We start from the raw sequence: 21,139 nt of genomic DNA on the forward strand, positions 1-21,139 counted from the left end.
CAAAATACATAAAGAACTTACAAAACTCAACACCATAAAACAAATAATCCAATTAAAAAATGTGCAGTAGACATGAATAGACATTTTTCCAAAGAAGACATACAGATGGCCAACAGACACATGTAACGATGCTCAACACCACTGATCAGGGAACTATAAATCAAAAGTACAATGAGCGATCACCTCACACGTGTCAGAATGGCTAAAATCAACAACACAAGAAATAGCAGATGTTGGCAAGGATGTGGAGAAAGGGGAACCCTCTTACAGTCCTGGTGGGAATGCAAATCGGTGCAGCCACTCTGGAAAACAGTATGGGGGTTCCTCAGAAAGTTAAAAATAGAGCTTCCCTACGATCCAGCAATTGCATTACTAGGTATTTACCCAAAGAATACAAAAATAGTATACTATTAATACATGGACCCCGATGTTTATAGTGCCATTACAACAACCAAATTATGGAAAGAGCCCAAATGTCCATCGACTGATGAATGGAAAAAGACGGGTACATGCATACACGTGCGCGTGCATGCGCGTGCGCGCACACACACACACACAATGGAATATTACTCAGCCATCAAAAAGAATGAAATCTTGCCATTTGCAATGACATGGATGGAGCCAGAGAGTATCATGCTAAATGAAATAAGTCAGTCAGAGAAAGACAAATACCGTATCATTTCACTTGTATGTGGAATTTAAGAAACAAAACAAGCAACAGGACAAAAAAAGAGAGAGGGGGTAAACCAAGAAACAGACTCTTAACTATAGAGAACTGATGGTTACCAGAATGGAGGCGGGGCAGGGGGATGGGTGAAATAGGTGATGGGGGTTCAGGAGTGCATTTGCTGTGATGAGCACCAGGTGATGTATGAAGTGTACAGCCAAAACTAATATTACACTGTATGTTCACTAACTGGAATTTAAATAAAAACTTAAAAAAATTCCTCAGACCTCTACATCTGGGTTAGATCCTGGATCAGCAGATTCCATGTCATGTTCTATCATATCACTTCACAATGAATGTTCAAAGTAGTAAGCTTGTGGTCCTGCAAGAACCTAACTATGATCAATGTACTCAGCTTACATTTTAGATAAAAATGATGAAGTTTTAAAATAAATCTTTTATCCATGTCAAATCAACATTCAGATCAGCTTTTGAGTGCAATTTTGAATTTATTCTTGCCTAGAGATAAGCTAAATAAATAATTTGGAGATCCACACCAGATCCAAATATCTCTTTAATGACCTAGCTTGAAGTAGGAATACCATTTTTACTTTAACTTAACCCCTCTCTGCTACTCACTAAATTCAAAGGAATGACTCCAGTAAGCTCTCATAGGAAAATGTATAAAAATTGATGGCAAACTGTGAACAGTTTCAATTTTCTGAAATTAGAATTGGTTTTTTAAAAATTTCACCACAAGGTTTTCATTTGAAATATGTAAAAAGTTCAAAGATCATTAGAAGAATAACTTCACACTGAGGTTTCTGCTATTTAAAGCCTTTTCATTTTATAAATAGATCCACAATGGGCCATGGGATTAAAATGGCCTAATCTACAGACTTCCTGAAGGCAGCCTTAAAGATTGTGAAGAGTTCCAGAAAGCCACGCTACAAAATGGAGTAAGTGACAAGGTAACCTAGAAGATGTAAAAAAAAAAAACATTAAACATAAAGATTTTAATTTTCGAGCTATGCAACCATGTTTTTTTTTTTTTTTTTAAGATTATTTATGTATTTATTTATTTGACAGAGAGCGAGAGGGGGAACACAAGCAGGGGGAGTGGGAGAGGGAGAAGCAGGCTTCCCACTGAGCAGGGAGCCCGATGCGGGGCTTGATCCCAGGACCCTGGATCATGACCTGAGCTGAAGGCAGACGCTTAACCAACTGAGCCAGCCAGGCGCCCCTGCAACTGTGTTTCTATAATAAAAGGCCTTAGCCTAATATCTGTAAAGCTTCAAATTTTAAAGAGATGACTAGTAGATTGTTGAGGAAGGACAAACATGTCTGAGGATGTGCACAGGAGAAGGGACAAGAAAAACAAAAGGGAAAATCTAGAGGCAGAGTATTGTAGACATCTTGAAGGTCTATTTTTTTAGAAAACAGTTATTCAATTAATGATTAACCTAATAAATATCAACATTAAGTATATCCGATTTAAAAACCCAAATAAAAAAGAAAAATTCAGATCAGTGCCTACTCCAGATTCAAAGCATTCACCTCTGTTGTGTGCAAATATTCCTTTAACTGGGAAAGGAGACCAGAGGAATGGAAGCCCTTGCATTGAGTTTTTGTGAAGAAATAAAGGGGAAATATCTTAAATGACTCTGGAAAAAAGCAGACTAAAAACCTGTCTATTGAGTATAATCTTCACCACATAAAGAAAAAGTTCCCAGAAAAGAGACTAGAGTAAAAAACCAAGGCACAAGTTACCTCAGGGTAATAGGACTGTAACTGTTTCCTGTATTTTTATACGGCTTTACTTCTAGGTTTTCTCCAATGGGGAGAGAGGGGGAGTGAAAAACTGGCAAAAATGTTCAAATAAAAAACTTAACACTCCTCCCCGCCCCCCCATTAGCACCTTCCAGGAGACCCATTTCCATAAATAAAAGTCAGGTCCGAGCGACATACCAGACCATACATACCCAGGCACAATGACCAGCATATCTACAGACTGTGTATCATTAACTTAAATGAGATCCAGCAGGATCTGGTGCCTGAAAATTCACATAGTAACTATTATAGTGATCACTTTCATCTTAGAGAACCTTTCCCTAAGGGCTGTCCCCCACTTACCGTGCACCTCTAAATTGCACTGGTCTTGTTCAGCTCTGCCACAAACTATAAGATTGTCACTGGGCTTGATCAAGAAATCTTCACGTTCATATTGCTCCTAGTGGAGAGAATAAGTCATTAACTAGAAGCAGATATTTGGTAAGGTTTTCCAAACACTTAAGAAGCATAATTAGAAAAGCCACATAAATATTTACCGTATCTTTCAGAGTAACATAAGGATCTTGATCATTACTTCCATAGACTGTAAGACCCAAGAGAGATTCACCAAGAGTTTCAGTATCTGTAAGAATTCATAAATTGAAAAGTCATCTCGACAAAAGCATTTTCCTAAGGTATCCCATCTTAGCTCCAACTATCTATTTCATAACTAAATGGGTCATCCATAGTCGGGAAAAGAAATACTGAATAATAAACAGGAATTTAAAAACCATTTATAGGGGGGCGTGGGTGGCACAGTTAAATGTCTCTTGGTTTCGGCTCAGGTCATGATCTCAGGGTCTGTATCAGGCTCCGTGCTCAGCAGGGAGTCTGCTTAAGACTCTCTCCCTCTCCCTCTGCCCCTCCCCCCCAACACACGCACTCTCTCTCAAATAATTAAATCTTAAAAAAACAAAAAAACAAAAACACCATTTATATTTGACCTTGGAATGCATACCTGACAGTCTTGGTATTCACAATGTTCTAATAAAACTAAACTGTAAAGCTCTCTCTTAGAAAATATTAGCACTCTGCTCAGGTTCTCTACCTTGCTCCTTGTAGTCATTATTAAAAGTAGAGTTATGGGGCACCCGGATGGCTCAGTCAGTTAAGCGTCTGACTCTTGATTTCAGCTCAAGTTGTGATCTCAGGGTTGTGAGATGAAGCTCCACATTGGGCTCCGTGCTGGGCATGGAGCCTGCTTAAGATTCTCTCTCCCTCTCCTTCTGCCCCTCCCCCCCCAAAAAGTGTAGTTATTATTAAAAAGTCATTATTAAAAAGAGATAAAATTATCCTAAAGCACTGGAATCGACACAGAAAAAGGGTTGCCTGGTCAAATCAAATAAAAAAATGATGGGTTTCACAAAGTTAACTGGGTTTCTTTATTGCAAGAGTTCTCAGAACTGCTGATGTGCTAATTTGCTGTGAATCTGGAAGAGGTGCTATTATGCCTCTTTCACTAAACTTATCTCCAACTGGAATCCTCTTACGGCGTATCTGCAAGGGTGACCTAGAGTAGACCCCAACTAACATAAAACTCCGGAGAAGAAATATACTGTTAGGGAAAGCTACTTTAAGGAGGCAGGACTATTTGGTCTTAAACATCTGATAGGCAACAGAGATGGGAATTTCAACTGGGTGAGAAAGACGGTCAATAATCCACACAGTGTGGGGATTATTAAGAAGCAATTTTTTTTTTTTTTTTTTAAGATTTTATTTGAGAGAAAGAGAGCACGAGCAAGAGAGGCAGAGGGAAAGAGACAAGCAGACTCCCTGCTGAGCGGGGAGCCCGACACATGGCATGATCCCAGGACGCCGAGATCATGACCTGAGCTGAAGTCAGATGCTTAACGGACTGAGCCACCCAGGCGCCCCTGATTTACCATTTCTTATACATCATGTCACGCTCCCAAGTGTAGCAACCATTTGTGACCATACAGTGCTATCATAGCATCTTTGACTATATTCTCTATGCTGTAGCTTTCATTCCCAAGACTTACTCATTCCGTAACTGGAAGCCTTTATCTCCCACTCCCCTCTGCCCATTTTGCCCATCCCCCAACCTGAGTTACAGATCATACCGACTACTTGCAATAAATATACAATACTATGCTTTTTTAGATCTTAGTTTATAGTGGGTTAGCTTATTTTCTAAACTAGTTTAGGAAACATGCTATCTGCCCTAGCCTTGAGCCAGATTATTTAACTGGCGTAAAGGACAACAAAAGCTCAGAAACAGTAGAAGCATGATCTAATACACTGAGCTTGTGATTAAAAACGAGAAGTGAGTGAACTCTAACCTGGGTCGCCTTCCTCATCGTATTTATCTAAGTCGTACTCAGCCAGCTCATCATCATCCAGCGTCCTGTCATCCTCTGGGTCACCATCTTCCAGGGGCTCTCTTGGTCGTGCCTGGGTACGTGCGCTCTGCATGCCATGTTCCGAAGGATCGCCTGTCTCCTCTTCATCACTGCCAGCTTCTTCTCTATGCCAAGGAACAAAAAGGGTAAGTCACCCAAATGGTACCATTTGATGATAAGATCACCTTGTCATCACTGTTTAAAATTTACATTTCATCTGGACTTTAGACATCAACGATCCTAAACTTACTGTAATTTTTCCTTGGCTTCAGCAATGAGACGTTTTACTTCTTCTTTACTAAGTTCTACCTATAAGAGAGCAAACATTTCATTACCATACAGTTAAGGAAATTATAAATCTCTGAATTAAAAAGTTTGCAAACTAATGTAAAATATAACTTCAAAAGACATCAAGAATCAAACTTCAATCCAGACTCCCTAAATTTACCGTAAATGGAATTTTCACAGGTCTTTATAATTAAATCCATTTCCCACCTGAAACTGTTAAAAAAAAAAAAAAAAAAGCTGCTCAGTCTACTTCCCAGACTTTTCAAAAAGGACTAACTTGTATAAATTGGCTTCTGTGATAGTCCATCTCGTTTTCTTTCAATTATTCTGATTTCTTCTCGGCTACTTCTCATTTTCCCTATGGGTATTCCTAAACAAACCACTCTTGCCTTAGTCCCCTACTCTTTTCCCGGTTCTCACTGCCAAATATTCACTATGAGTCACATGCTGTCACTTCCTTGCAAAGCTCATTCATTCTGAAGACTAAAACTATCACCTCTGAACTGACTATCCCAAACTCATCCTTCTCTAGTCCCATACTCCAGTTCCATCTTTCTTCCCCCCCCTTTTTTGTTCCAGACTCCCTGCTGAGCCTGGAGCCTGACGCAGCAGAACTCAATCTCACGACCCTGAGGTCATGACTTGAGCCGAAATCAAGTCTTGACGCTCAACCAACTGAGCCTCCCAGGCTCCCCTCCCAGTTCCATCTTTCTAGCTGCCTTTAAGACTCTCCACTTGGGAGATCCTGTTCAAAAGGATCATTGGACTCATTCTCTTCACTTCAAAACTGGCATTCCTTCACCTAATCCATCTTCAGTACCTTTTAAAACATCCCATCACTGCTAAACTGTAAGCTCCTTGAAGACAGAAATCAACTTGTCGTTGTGTTTATGCACATAATTCAGGGCTCAGCCCATGGCAAGAATGGATGCTTGATGACAAACGATGAATCAGTCAAGCACTCAGTTTGCACTAAACTACCTCTAGTAATATGGAAATCCTCTTGAGGGATGACATTCATTGTTTCAGAAATTAAGAGCTTTTAAGTTTAATTAAAAGATATTTCTTTGGGGCGCCTGGGTGGCTCAGTCGTTGAGCGTCTGCCTTCGGCTCAGGTCATGATCCCAGGGTCCTGGGATCGAGCCCCGCATCGGGCTCCCCGCTCCACGGGAAGCCTGCTTCTTCCTCTCCCGCTCCCCCTGCTTGTGTTCCCTCTCTCGCTGTCTCTCTGTCAAATAGGTAAAATCTTAAAAAAAAAAAAAAAAAAGATTTTTCTTAAGATACTTATTTTTCTAATTACTCTCACTGATCTCAGTTTTTCTGGGATTTTGTAGAATAAACTTAATCTCTTCCTATTTTGATTCTGTAAAATAAACAAACTCTTCAAGCAGTGGTTACCAAACTTGTCTGCAATTAAAACCACGTGGGGGGAATCTTCTCACACTCCAGACCCATTAAATCACAACATGTGGGACGGGGCACAGGCACTGTAATTTTTTTTTTTTTTTTTTAAAGTAAGCTGTATGCCCATTGGGGGTAGGGAGGGCATGTGGCACTCGAACTCAGAGGTCGAGATCAAGAGCCCAGGCTCCACCAACCAAGCTAGTGAGGTGCCCCAGGCATCAGTATTTTTTGAAGTTCCCCAAGTGGTTCCAGTGTGTAGACATGTTTGGAACTCACATGGCCTTTAAAATTTAAGGTTACATGCCCCTTTTTAATACTTCCTTCAATAATTTCTAATGAGATAATTTCCTGGCCCTATTCTCTCTCTCTATATATATACATATGCAGTAAGTACCTACTGGAGCCAAACACCAGAGAAACTGGTGAATAAAACAAGCAGAGTCTGTGCGCTGGTGGAATTTTAAACCTTCAGGGGCTCTTCCAATCCCCCATTCCTGTGAACTTCACCTCCCAGCCACTTACATTCCTATCACTTTTCTCACCTCTGTCATCATTGGCCCAATTACATTCAATCCAACGCCCACCTCTTTCATTCATAGCATTTCCTCCCAGACATATATGCACATGTCAACTCCATAAAGGCAGGGAATTTTTGTTTTGTTTATGCCTATCCCTGGACCCTGAACAATGCCCCAAACACAGAAAGCACTTAACAAGTATCAGCTGAACAACTTAAATAATCTTCACCTCTACCATAGACTCATTCTTGAACTTCTGTAGGATATTCCTTCTTAATATGTCACGTTTACCTCTCATCCCCCACTGTCACAACATCTCACTTGGATTACCCTAAGAAACTCCTAATTCAACTGCCAGCCTCACGACATCAGTCTCCATGCGAGTTTTTCTACACCACAGCTCTCGTCCTGCTCCGAACGCCGAGCCCACGAGTGCAAAGGGGTGTCACACACGTGCTCCCGCTCCCGCTATGCCTGAACACGCACCAGGGTGGGCGCGAGGCTTCACTGGGTCAATACGGCTCTGGGAGATTTCCCACTCTGCGCAAAACCCCGCCCCCTTCCCGCCCGCCAGGCCCACGTGCGCGTGAATTCGGGGGGGTGGGGCTGGACTCCCGGGACGGGACCGTGTGGGGCGCGACCCCCGCCGACTCCCGCCCCGGAGCCGCAGCGCCCCTCACCACGTCAGGCCAAAGCCGGCCGCACCCCGCCCAGTCACACCAGCCAGGCCAGGGCCGCGTGTAGCGGGTCCGGGTTCTCCAGGCGGGCCTGGACGCGGATGCCGCCAGGAGGCCGCTCCCCCACCTCCGAGCGACCAGGCCTCACCTTGTCTGGTGTTTCTTTGGCCACGCCGCAGCGGACCCAGGCCACGCACGTCACCTGCCGACTGCGGTTCATGGTCCTCTCAGCTCAAGGACGCCTCACGCTACAGACTCGGCCCCAGCAGCCCTGGGACCTCCGTCGCCTTGCAGCCGCCAGGCTCGGTGACAAGCCGTGGGCCGCTGCCTGCACAGAGCGCACGCGCAGGCGCTGGTTTCTGCGCGTCCGCGCCCGCTTATGACGTCATTCTAGGGCGCCGAATGGGAAAGGGGTGGGTAAAGGGCTGGAAGCGGAAGTGGAAGCGGCAGGGCGAGGAGTCCACGTGGGGTGGGCCGCGCCGAGTGCGGTCACGTGAATGGGCTTTTCAAGACTGTCCCCTCTGTGACAGTCTCTGCAGACTTCACGGAGGCGAAAAATAAAACTGGAACTGTAGGGGTCAGAGACCTTTATTTTGCCTGCAGTTCCATAGACTTTTCGCTGACAAATGGTAGAGATTTGTGGTTTTCTTTTTAAAGCTTTCTCCAAAATAGACTTGTCATTTCAAGGAGCTACTTCCGCCGTTACATTTCACTACATTCTTGGGTGTTACTTCCTCACCTTAAAACATTTAGGACTTACATATTTAAGTACACAGTGGTTGTAGCAGAAGCAAACACAAAGTGCTTGTTATGTGCCCGGCACATTTTAAATGGCTGATGTTAACTTGGTTCCTTCGTAACCCTGTGTGGGAAGTCTTCCCATTTTACACATGGGGGAGAATTAATGATCTTTCCTAAGGTCACCCAGCTGCGAAGTGGTGTAGCTAGGATATGAACCCAGCAGTGTGACCCTAGAAACTGGCTGTACTCTGTGCCATGCCTCTCAGCTAAGGTCAGAGTCACCTGTTAGAGAAAATGTCAGTGGCTGGGGGGACTGTAGAATGGCAAGTCTTAACATCCCCGAAGAATCTGGGTTTTGACTTCTTTCTTAGCTGTGTGACTCCATCTAGGTCATTTGCCCTGAGCTTCCATCTGTCTCTCCTACCTCAGACAGGCAAGCAAAACCAGGAGGGCGGCTGCAATGGGAAAGAGTAGGGGCAAAGACAAATGGGAAATACATGGTCTTCCCCTGTTGCATTGCCAGACGGGGCTGTCCACCTGTGGGGTCAATTTGTGGGCATTTTTGCAACATACTTGTCTTCACATAAGATATTTTGCGTGGTTCTCAAAACAACACTGATGAAACATGATCAAGAATTACCTCCATTTTCAAGATGAGGAAGTTAGAGTTCCCAGTGGTGAAAAGCCTTACTACTCTGAGATCACACACAGTCGGGAACTGATAGAATGCCAACCAGACACCACCATCTCGATCTATTCAGCCTCATGCCCTTGGCACTCTACCAGCCTGAGGAAGGATCCTCTCAGGAGTGAATTTCTCATTCTGAGGGTAGGCGGATTATGTGTTCATTAAGGCCTCTTCCAGTGCTATTTCTGTGGTTTCTTTGCTTTTGGCCCATTTAGAAAGGTGGTATGGCAGAGTATATTTTTCCAGAAATGGATGCAACAAGATCTCCCTTCACACAGGTTTTTCTACAACGTAATTTAAATACTCCCCCATCAAAACATGAAGTTTAATTCTACCCACCCCCTAACCTTGAATCTGGGTAGATTTATGACTACTCTGGTTATGACAGAAGTTACACTTCCAAGGTTAGGCCATAAATGGGATACAGGTTTTGTCTTTTTCCCCCCTTTTTTACTGAAACACTCATGTGAGGTGCTCTGAGCTAACATATAAAAAGTTTGAGGGGCGCCTGGGTGGCTCAGTTGGTTAAACATCTGATTCTTGATCTCAGTTCAGGTGTTGATCTCAAGGTTGTGAGTTTAAGCCCTGTGTTGGGCTCTGCACTTGGTGTGGAGCCTACTTGAAAAAAATAAAAATAAAAAGTTTGACTACCCTGAGGCCACAATGTTGTGAGAAAGGCACACACGGAGAGGCCACATTTGGGTGCTCCAGTGGGCAGTCCTAGTTTTTGAGTCAGCCCAGGCATGTAAATGTAAGGGCCTTTAGATGATGCCAGGACCCAGACACTGATTCACCTCCCACCTTCGAGTCTCCCTAGCTGAGGCCCAGCCACCATGGAGCGGGAATGAACTGTTCCCACTGTGCCCTGCCCCAAATTCTCACCCCCAGAATCTGTGAGCTTCATTAAATGGTTGTTTCAAACCATTAAAGTTTTTTTTTATTCTCCCATAATATTTTTATTATGGCAAAATACATATAAAATTTACCATTTTAACCATTTTTATTAGTTTTTTTAAAATGTCACTTATTTGAGAGAGAGAGAGAGAGAGCATGAACAGAGTGGGGAGTGGAGGGGCAGAGGCAGATGGAGAAGCAGGCTCCCCAGTGAGCAGGGAGCCCAATGTGGGGCTCGATCCCAGGACCCTGAGATCATGACCGGAGCCAAAGGTAGACGTTTAACCGACTGGGCCACCCAGGTGCCCCTAAACCATTTTTAAATGTACAATTCAGTGGCATTAAGTACCAAACCACTAAGTTTTGAGGTCATTTTTAAAATGCAGCAATAATAACTGGAACAGGCAAGAAGCTGTGCTATATTTAGAATAGAGCACGTGAAATGATTTATTGGTAGAGGCTGACTTATTAACGCTTGGCTGGGCTCAGTCAGGTGTGCACGCAGGAATACAAGGAATGGGCTTGTGTTTGAATATTTGCCTCTGGATCTGTCCCCTCCGTGGGCTGCCCTCTTAGGAGACAGCTGCTCTTCCATGATGGTGCCTGGTGCAGAGTAGGCACTTGAGAACTGTTGTTTTTAAAGATTTTATTTATTTATTTGACACAGAGAGAGAGAGGGAGAGAGAGCACAAGCAGGGGGAGGGGCAGAGGGAGAGGGAGATGCAGACTCCCCACTGAGCAGGGAGCCCGATGCGGGGCTCGATCCCAGGACCCTGGGATCACGACCTAAGCTGAAGGCTAAGATGCGTAACTGACTGAGCCACCCAGGCGCCCAATAACTATTTATTAAATGAATGAGCAAATGAAATCCTAGAAGGTGGGATAGAACTCTGGTTATTTGGGGCCTGCTAAGCTTCCACTTGGATACTGGGCTTATTTATGTCGCACATTTTGCCATTTCAACCCAAGTTGTGAATTCCCTTTAAAAATAAAAATCCAACTTCAGTTGGCATTATTAATTCTTTATAACAAGATTGAAAGCGATCGAGCTTAAGTAGCTCCATTTCTAAGCCTGATTCTTGGGAACATTGATGAGCATATTTGACTCAGAAAAGTCTCCTTGCCAGAGGCCAGAAAAAATGTACTTGTTTGCACGTTGGCTATTCTTAGAGCTAAAGGTCCCAAAGGATAGGACCCAGGCCCAAGCCAGGCTCTCATTACACCCTCTAGCTCAGTGCTGTGTATAATTAGGCTCATAAACATTAGTTCTGATTGGCCATGAGCTTCAGGAAGGAAGTGAAGTCTGGGTACCCTCCTCTCTGATCATATGAGGCTTGGTTTCCCACCCCTCCTCCATCTAACCCCAAAAGTCACTGATGAGGAGTGGAAGGAATAACAAGATCATTACCAGTTACCAAGTGCTAGAGACTTGTACCACAAACACATTTCCCGGTGACAAAATCAGGTTTGCAGAAATGTCACTTTGTTTTTCTAAGAGTGAACTTCATTTCCATTTTCACGAGAACAGGAACCATGAGGGTTTTGTTACCATGGAAGAGCCAACACTTAGCATGATGTCTGGCATGATTAATGCCCATAAATATTGAATAAATGAATGATATCAGAGTTCTAAACTGAAATCCAGAGACATCAGGCAACTTGCCCAGTGTCACATAGTAAATGGCAAGACACTGTCTTGGCTCCTAGCACAGAAATCCTTTCCTCTATGCTGGTGTTTTCTGGTTCATTCATTCATTCATTCATTCATCTGTCAGGACTCTTTTGGATGCAAGTGACAGGTACTCTAATTGCCTTAGACAAGAAATGGAAATTATCTGCTCAGATGATTCAAGAATCCAGTGACACGAATGGCTTCTGACTCAGCTGGATTCAGGGGCTTAAAGCATGTCACCGGGATCTGACCTCTCCCAACCTGTCTCCGGCTTCGACTGTGTTGGCTAATTCTGGGCCTTCAGCAGCTTCAAGCCTGCAGCATCCTTGCTTCTTGCAGCCTTAGCAGAAGAGCACTTGCCTTTATCCCCTCTTCAGTCTCCTTTGTCTCCCCAGTCCTGGAATGGTCACTTGCCCATTCCTGATCCAGAAGTGTGGTCGGGAGAAAGGGATGTTTTGCTTGGTTGGGCCTGAGCCATGTGTCCAGTTCTGGAGCCAGGGACGGAGTGAGCCCTTACGTGGAGCACATGGGTGAGAGCAGGGAAGGGAGCGTGCCCTAGAAGAAAATTGGGGTGCTGCTACCAGGCGTGACTGGCGAGAAAGGACTGTTGCTCACAACACTCAGCAAACGTTCTCCCTGCCACCTTTGTGCAGAGTTCCGCTGGGGAGACAGGGAGCTACGGAGGTGAATATGTCCCAGGAGCTTCTACTCTAATGGAGGGTCAGAGCCGTAAGTCAAGGGAAAACCAATAAGATTAATCAAATGCGGTTGTAGCCACCTGACTGGGGACTCACTCACCTGCTCACCGTCTAGCTGCGGGACAACAGCTGAGGTTTCTGACCCCTTAGCTTCCACCAGAAACCGCGTTTCTGCAAGCCCACCCTCCTTCATGCCACCACCATCTCCTCCTCTTAGAAAAACTTTCCCCCCAGGTTCAAGGAGTGGTTTTCTGGTCTCCCCTAGCTTCTGGGTAGGGGAATGTTTATCTTAAAGTGAAACTTCAATCCCATACATTTTCCAGCTCAAGTTCTGCCTTGCTTTTCAGCTCCAGGCTCTCTCTAGATGGCCAGCTGTGTGGCCCTGGGGTCACAGTCCTAGACATGAGGCTGGCACACTGTGAACAAGGGGGAGACAGGCAGAGAGGTGGGCAGGGAGCCAGATGATGCCCAGTCTTGAAGTTCGGAAGGGATGCTGGCTGTGGTTAGAGGGTGTGCGGCAGACGAATGATGTGATCTAACTTGTTTCATGTCATTCGATCTTCTGTGTGAAATGCATGTCAGGGCAGAGTGACGGCTGGAGAACCACTGGCAGGATCCTTATGGCTAATCTAGGGGAGATGATGTGATGTGGATTGGAGGGTGGCTGGCTCTGGGATCCAGGAAAGTGGGGGAAAGTCACCATCTCCTGCTGGGAAGGTCTGTAAAGAATTTGTGGCCATATGTAGTCTACCACAGATGAGAAGACTGAGGCCAGAAAGAGAATGCGACTGATCCACGACCACACATCATGTTAGGCTCAGAGCCTGGGCCTCCTGACATCAGTTCATGAGGTTCCAACACCCACAGAGCCTCTCTTGGAAGGGGAGGCAGAAATATGTGCCCAGGGAAGAGTGAACACTTTCACTTAATCCACCTGTAATGAAATCAATCTTAGGGCACCTGGGTGGCTCAGTCGGTTGAGCATTTGACTCTTGGTTTCGGCTGAGGTCATGATCTCAGGGTTGTGGGATCGAGCCCTACGTTGGGCTCCTCGCTCAGTGCGGAGTCTGCTTGAGATTCTCTCTCCCCCTCTTCCTCTGCCCCTCCCCTGGCTCTCTCTCTTCCTTTCTCTCTCAAATAAATAAATAAGTCTTAAAAATAATCAACCTCATTCTTGCCATTTCAAGCCCCCCTCAGTGGCACCAATGGAGATTTCTGGGGGGACAGCAAGTTGGAGCCAATCGTTAACAAGAAGCAGAGAAAGTATGGGTGGGGGCGAAGGTTTTGAGCTACCCTTTCAGGATGCCAAAGGACAAAAGACTTGGCTTTATTTTAAAGGATCCTGAAGAGGAGCTCTGGGCTCCTCCAGACAGTAGCACGTAGCAGTCACTGCCCAGGGCAGGCTGGCTGCGCGGGTCACGGGTTTGTCTCCTCCACTAGGCTGTGTCTGATCCCTCTCCGTGTTCTCTGAGCTTGCTGGGAAATACATGCCAAATACATATTTTGGGAAGAAATCTGGCCCCACGCTGAGGATGGAGTGAGTGGAAGGATAAAGTTCTTGCCTGGCTGTGAGGTTCATTACGGAAGCAGAGAAGTTGTCAGATTCTAATTACAGTGTTCATAACTACAGTGTTCTCCTGAAACCAATCCTACAGTGTATGTTAACCAACTTGAATTTAAATTAAAAAAAAATAACCACAGTGTTTACTGTTGTACCATCATGCCGTGCACAGAGTAGGGGTTTAGTAAATATTTATCGGATTAATGAGTGAGTGAATGAATGAGTGAATTTTCTCAGTCCCTCACGAGCCAAATTCACGCTCTAATCCAGAAAAACTTTGGGACTCCGGGAATGCAGAAGTGTGGCTCCACCTAGTGGACACTCCAGGATTATGCTTGGAATTTAAACCTTTTCCCCCACTTTCTTTTTGAACTGTGGAGCTTCTGTGATTGCTTATTCCCACTTCACCCAGTTTGGCACAGCCCCCCAAGTATGGCAGCATAGCCCTGCAGGTGAGAAAGCCTATCTGGAGCTCTGAAATGGGCAATTTGAGAAAGACACTGTTAGGGGATGGAGGGGGCCGGATAGGTGAAATGGCTTAGAGCAGCGGATGTGTAAGGAACACTGGACCAGGTATTCAGAGACCTGTCGGTGCTTTGCTGTGTGGCCTTGGGCAACACACTTACTCTCTCTGAGCTTCAGTTTTATCATCACAATGCTGTGTGCCCTTCACGTTCCTGGGCTAATGCTCGGACCCTAATACAGCCTCATTGGACGTGTGGGGCCACCAGGCCCAATTACAGCTGAGGAAAGTGGCTTTAGATTAAGGAAGGAGCCCAAGACCTCACAGCAAAGGGTCCGAACCAGGATTTGAATTCAGATCCATGTGACTCCAACTCCTGTCCGGTTGACATTGCACTGTACCTCCTCTCGATGCTTTCTAAAGCCCTTTTATGGTGCTACACATCTTCTTAAACCTGCACCTCTCCCTTTGAGAGTTGCAGATGTGGTTTCTGGAGTCAAACTCCCTTGGTTTTACTTACATACCTGATTCTATTCACAGACCTACTGATAAGGAATGTGACCTTGGTCATCACTTCATTTCTCTCTACTTTGGTTTTCCTGTCAGATGGGATTAACGACAACAAAGTGTTGAGATTGTGTGTGTGTGTATGTATGTACATAAATACGTACACACACACCCTCAGATTACTATCTGGGACCTCCAATAAGTATTTGTATGTTTTAACTACTATTTTTTGCCTTTGGACCTTTGCCACTCCTTATGACATAGCCTCAAATAGCTGTACATTTAGATCTTTACTATTTTTCCAAGTAAGGCCTATTCATGGTCACAGAGAGACATTGGCAGGACTCAAGAAAGGACAACTTTCACTGTGGACTCTCAGGGTTAGACCCCATTACAGGACGACCCTGCCTGTAGACACTATGAATGAATATATGGAATGTATAGATATTGCAATTATATTGTGACCGGTCTGGGTATATCGATTCCATTCTTTGTGGGTAGAAGTATTAATTTCTTATTTGCAAATCTTTAAAATGAATTGAAATTTTTATCATCTTATTTTTGCCTTTCTTCATTTTTTTTTTATACCTGGAGCTTCCAAAACAGATGTGACCTGGGTTTCTCTTGGCCTCCCAGAGGCCCCGATCTATGCCAAAGTAGCAGGACTGCGAAACATTAACCCCCAGAGATGCCCTGGAAGATGAAATATAAATGAGCGTGCTCTGCTGTCTGAGGAAGCCCGTGATCACCCGGCTGAATGTGGTTGACCATGGCTCTGGGGGAGGCAGTGGAGAATCTGAGCTCATCGCTAGAGACTGTTCCCGTTGATTTTCCTGTGATTCAGGAACCTATGGGGAAGAAATTCCTTCCATACCATCATGCTGCGCAGTGAGTGGAGACCCAAACCCATCTCCCTGGAACAGAGCTTCTCCACTCTGGCATTACTGGCATTGGGGGCTGGATAATTCTGTGTTGGAACGTGTCCTGTGCCTTGTGAAATGGTTAGCAGCCTCCTGGCCTCTGCCCACTAGATGCCAGGAGCATCTCTCTCCCTCAGTTGGGACAACGACAAACGCCTCCAGACATTGCCAAATGCTCCCGGGGGGCAAAATCTTCCCCCCCCCCCGCAACCATGCCATAGTGTCACAAGGCAGGTGGTTTGCTAAACCAAGTCCCAATCATGGGGTTAGTGTCCCTGGCCAGAGATTTTTGGTGAAGGACATGACGATGGTTTGTGCACAGAGGTGGCTGAAGTGGGAGGTTGTCCTTGAATTATCTAGATAATTGATCCATTCTCCTCTATGCTGCATTGGAGGCAAAGCCTTGGTCTCCCGGGGATGAAAAAGTCATGTTTCGGGGTGCCTGGGTGGCTCAGTTGGTTAAGCGACTGCCTTTGGCTCAGGTCATGATCCTGGAGTCCCTGGATCGAGTCCCGCATCGGGCTCCCTGCTCGGCAGGGAGCCTGCTTCTCCCTCTGACCCTCCTCCCTCTCATGTGCTCTGTCTCATTCTCTCTCTCTTAAATAAATAAATAAAATCTTAAAAAAAAAAAGTCATGTTTCATCAATAGGGATATAGAGACAGAACCGAAGGGCTGGAATCCTAGGAGTTTGGGGCACTCTGAAAAAAATCACAGTTTCTTGTTATAAGGTTCATGCTCTCATGAGCATTTCTAAGGAAGCCGATTCAGACTGCCACAGGGTCCCCGAGCTCACACATCCTCTTTCAAGCCTTCACAATTCTTTCCTTCAGTCCTCTTCTCCGTTCCTGCCCATAGTGGCCTGTCTGCCCTACTTGGGACACAAGCTGTTTTTGGCAAACCTCATGCATGTGTATGCAGTTTTATAAACAGCCCTTAATTTTCTGTGTCATTTTTCCTCAGAGTGGGATGATTTTTATCTAATGCTTGTTAAAGAAGCTAATTCCTAAAGTTGTCAGCAGAAACAGGTGGCTGGAAAGGGGGATTGCCCTGGTGAGAGACATCAGGAAAGAAGCAGGTAAGGTAATTTACTAGACATTGACAGCAGGCTGGAAAAGCATCTCCCACCTCCAGTCAGGGGAGAAACCATTGGCAAGAGAAGGATGCACAGTTGACTCTCTGAGACTCTCAGAGAGCGTGGCGGTCTTAAAAATGACTCATTATAGCACAATGAATCAAACACCCTAAGGATCTTCTCCCGCACCGCACCCCGGTCTGCTCCCCAAGTCCTTGCCATCTATAGATCACCTTTTCAGGCACATCTGCAGTGTCCTTAGAGAGACAGAAGGGCCTGATGCAGTCACAGCAGCCTGCCCTTCTCAGACTCCAGGTGCTCGGGGGAAAATGCAGATTCCAGGGCATTAGGTCAGGGGTAAGGGGTCAGATTCAGCATTTCCAACAAACTCCCCATGAGCTCGATGCGACTGTCTGTGGGCCCCACTCCGAGAAGCAAGGGAATGGAGCACTTCTTTTAGGAAACGCTACCAACCCCAAGCAGTGGAGAAACAATGGGGGAGCCGAGGAAGCATCGGACTTGCCCCGAGGTGCCAACAACAACAGCGGGGGCGAAGGAGGTATGCGGCTGGTGCGCTGGTCCCGGGGCCGGGGTCCTACTCTCTGCTGTGCTCTCTTTCTCCTGTGAAATGGAAGAGGCCCCAGAAGGAGAAGCATCTGACCTGTAACCTTCTCGGAGGACAATTAAAGGACTTTACCCAACCAGAAAACTCCTCGGTTCCGGCCCATCCTACCTACTCTCTGCCACTCTGCTTTAACACAAGCCCGGGATGATGGACACCACAGACCCAAAATGAGGCCCTTCCTTGAGGCTGGTGTTCCTGAAAGCCCCTCGGACGACCCTCCTCCCAGCTCAGCCTGCGCCCACGGCCACACCATCTGTTGTTCCATGTCCTGACTTCCCGCTGCCTTGACAAGCGCAGAACTAGAAGTCACCTGTCTCCTGGTTTTACCAACGCAAAGCGAGACAACAAAACCCATGCGTGTCCTGGGCTTTCTCAGTCTGCCCCTGGGCTCTGCTCCCTGGAGTACAGAGGTTTTGAAGGTGAAGATGCTGTGTGTACTGTCTGAATGGGAGCAGACAGAACTGGGTTGCAGGTCAAACTGGCCCATTAAAACAAACAAACAAACAAAAAAACAACCTTGGGGAGCCTGAGTGGTGTGGTTGGTTAAGTGTCTGATTCTTGGTTTTGGCTCAGGTTGTGATCTCGGGGTGGTAAGATCGAGCCCTGCATTGGGCTCTGTGCTCAGAAGGGAGTCTGCTTGAGATTCTCCCTCTCCCTCTCCCTCCCACTCCCTACACGCTCTCTCTCTAAAATCAGTCCCTCAATCAATCAATCTTAAAACATAAAACAAAACCCAACAACCATGAATAAACTAGAATGCCCAGGTAAGCTTGAGGAGTTTCTGGTGGCTTATATTTTGGTGCTTCTGAGAGGTTGCAGCTAAAAGCAAAATTTGTTTTTCTAGTGCCCATGGCAGCAGAGAGCAAGGGAACCGCTCGTCCTCTGCATGGAGGCCAAAAGGAGCGGCTGGGTCAATGTGGAGCAGGCACGAGGCCTGGGGTTCACCGTCTTCCCCCTCGGAAGGGAATGAAGGAGGCCTTACTTCACACGCTCTGGGGGCCTTTCCTCTTTTACGAAGCTCTGTGAAGCAGTTGAGTCTTTGAAGTCTTTCTCGGCTCTAACAAGGGACTAAGACCCAAACCTCCCAAATTCAGATTGTTCCCTGGGCCCAGAAAGAGAAATAAACCACACCCGGCTCCCTGCATCCCCCGAGTGACAGAGCGCAAGTCTTAGAGGCCAGGAGGAGCCTCTTAGGTATGCGCCCCTGGGTCAGCGATGCCCATCACCGAGTCGCTGTTCGGGGGTGAAATTAGCCATTAGGGAACTTCTCCCGGGGGCTTTCTCTACTTATCAGCACGGCTGAGGACCCAGGTGGGTGGGACTTCGGCCCAATAAGAGCCAAAAATCTGAGATGGGAAAGGTGTGGGCTCAGAGGCATAATGGGCCAACCATGTCTCCTGTATGACCCATGGCCTTGCTGAGCGTGACCTTGACTATCAGTGTGACCTTGGGCCCATCTGCCCAAGAGGTGTGTGTGTGGGGGGCTCCCTTCACGCCAAGAGTTGGCTTGGCAGCAACTCTGTCCCCAGACTGTGTCTGTGTCAGGAAGCACCTTGAGGGACCCCAGCTTCCTTGCCTCTCTCCCCAGTGGTGGTCAATACCCATTGAGTACTGGTCCATCTGATCTGAACCTTTACACCACTCAACATTCCTGTCTCACCCAAATAAAACTCACACACAAAAAACTGCATCTGGAAGAAGCTGACCTTGGCATAACAGTTCACCACAGATACACATGATTAACCTTCGCCTGACCCCAGAAGGCTTTTTCTTCCTCTTCTGAATAGCTATCTGAATGGTCATTTTCTTTTAAAGCAGCAGAGAGGAGAGAAGGATCTCATTTTCCCACCTCCCTTGAAAGGAGACATTTTCTTTTATTTTTTTAATTTTTAAATTCTTTTTATTTTTTAAGATTTTATTTTTAGGGGCACCTGGGTGGCTCAGTCATTAAGCATCTGCCTTCGGCTCAGGTCATGATCCCAGGATCCTGGGATAGAGCCCTGCATCAGGCTCCCTGCTCGGCCAGGAGCCTGCTTCTCCCTCACCCTCTGCCCTTCCCCCTCCTTATGCGTGCGCGCTCTCTCTCTCTCTGTCAAATAAATAAATAATCTTAAAAAAAAAAAAGATTTTATTTTTAAGTAATCTCTACACCCAACATGGGGCTCGAGCCCACAACCCTGAAATCAAGAGCTGCATGCTCCCCCAACTGAGCCAGCCAGGGGCCCTGAAAGGAGGCATTTTAAACAAAGAGCATGGCGAAGACTTAGAGCTTGCTTAGAAGTCAGACCCACACAGTCTGCACCAACATTCTGGCGCCGCACGCACTTTTAGCCTTGCTGTCTGCACCTCAGTTTCCCTATCTGTAAAATGGGAATACAAATCCCCATCCCGTAGGAGTCTTCGTGAGGATGGAGATAATGCACATAAAGCACTCGGGACAGTGTCTGCCACATGATAAAAGCTCAATAAACATTAGATCTCACTGTGATGAGTCACAGCCATGTCGGATTTTACTTGTTTTCATATTTCTATACATTGCAGGTGTCTCTTGCACAGGATTGAGCTGTGGCAGCCCTTCATCTGTCAGGAGAGCATTCTCTAAAACCGACCCTGTCCTTCCAGGCCAATTTCTGCACTCAAAGGTGTAAAAGAGGGACATGCGATATAGAGGGATGAGAAATGCACCACCCTCCTGTGCACTGGAAATGACATTTCAGCCACATGGAAGCATCTTCGAAGTGGCACACAGAGGCATGATACTTGAGCATTGTTTCCATCACCTCTGGGACGAAATGTGACAACCGGCTGACAGGTACCTAGTAAGATTCCGTACCTGAGAGCTCAGAGCAGGAGAGGAACACAAGGCTGGGGTCCCCCCCGGGGGCTCCAGGGAGTGAGGCTGTCAAGGGAGTGTCATGAATTAAAGTGGACCCTGGTGGGTGACTCCTGGAAGCCAACAGTGTGCTAGGAGGGGAGCTGGTAGGCGGCCCTGGGCAGGATGCCGACAGAGCCACTGCGGGCCTGGGGGGACCGAGGTGGAGTGAGCCCATCAGCCAGCTTCCCTCTTGCATCCCCCCTGCCTGGGGGGCAAGGAGTGCTGCGTTGTGACTGAGCCTTACCTCCCGCCATCACTTCAGTCGGGCCTCTCCCTCACCTGCTGTGTCAATGCAGCGACATCCCCATTACGTAGAGGGAAGACTGAGGCTGGCAGGCACCCGTGGCCAAACTGACGCATGACTCCTGGTTTTTCTCTGTTGAATCTGGTTTTAAAAATGCGCAACTGATGCAGTGTTGACACGTGCAATTTCCCAGACCTGGATTTCATTCTACTCTCAGAAATGGCCCTTCCCTAACTCGATTGCTTTACTGAAATCCATTTTTCCCCCTTTATAAAAAGAAGTCCCATTTTTCAGTAACTGATTTGCTGCTAGCTGCTTTTTCTCTTCCCAGCTGGTGAGTTTTGTAGACCATTTCTCTTCCTTCTGTATTAGATAAGTAGGAGTAATGAATTGATCTGCTGCCTCACTAACATGATGAGGATAAATGGGGTGGC

At 46.2% G+C, this 21,139-nt stretch overlaps 1 protein-coding gene across 2 annotated transcripts in view; it reads right to left on the reverse strand.

Moving 5' to 3' along the window:
• PWP1 (PWP1 homolog, endonuclein) overlaps positions 1 to 8,109 on the reverse strand; it is a 31,619-nt gene extending 23,510 nt beyond the window's left edge. For both annotated transcript variants that reach the window (XM_034987646.1, XM_034987645.1), the window contains exons 1-5: positions 7,893 to 8,109; positions 5,108 to 5,166; positions 4,798 to 4,982; positions 2,995 to 3,080; positions 2,801 to 2,897 (exon numbers count right to left, since the gene is read on the reverse strand). In XM_034987646.1, coding sequence (XP_034843537.1) covers positions 2,801 to 2,897; positions 2,995 to 3,080; positions 4,798 to 4,982; positions 5,108 to 5,166; positions 7,893 to 7,964 — 499 coding nt within the window. In that variant the 5' untranslated portion in view covers positions 7,965 to 8,109. The remainder of the gene's footprint in view (positions 1 to 2,800; positions 2,898 to 2,994; positions 3,081 to 4,797; positions 4,983 to 5,107; positions 5,167 to 7,892) is intronic.
• Positions 8,110 to 21,139: the final 13,030 nt, after the last annotated feature.

Source organism: Mirounga leonina, unplaced genomic scaffold, assembly GCF_011800145.1.
Source record: "Mirounga leonina isolate KUSES-001 unplaced genomic scaffold, KU_Mleo_1.0 Mir_418, whole genome shotgun sequence".
NCBI classification, from domain to species: domain Eukaryota; kingdom Metazoa; phylum Chordata; class Mammalia; order Carnivora; family Phocidae; genus Mirounga; species Mirounga leonina.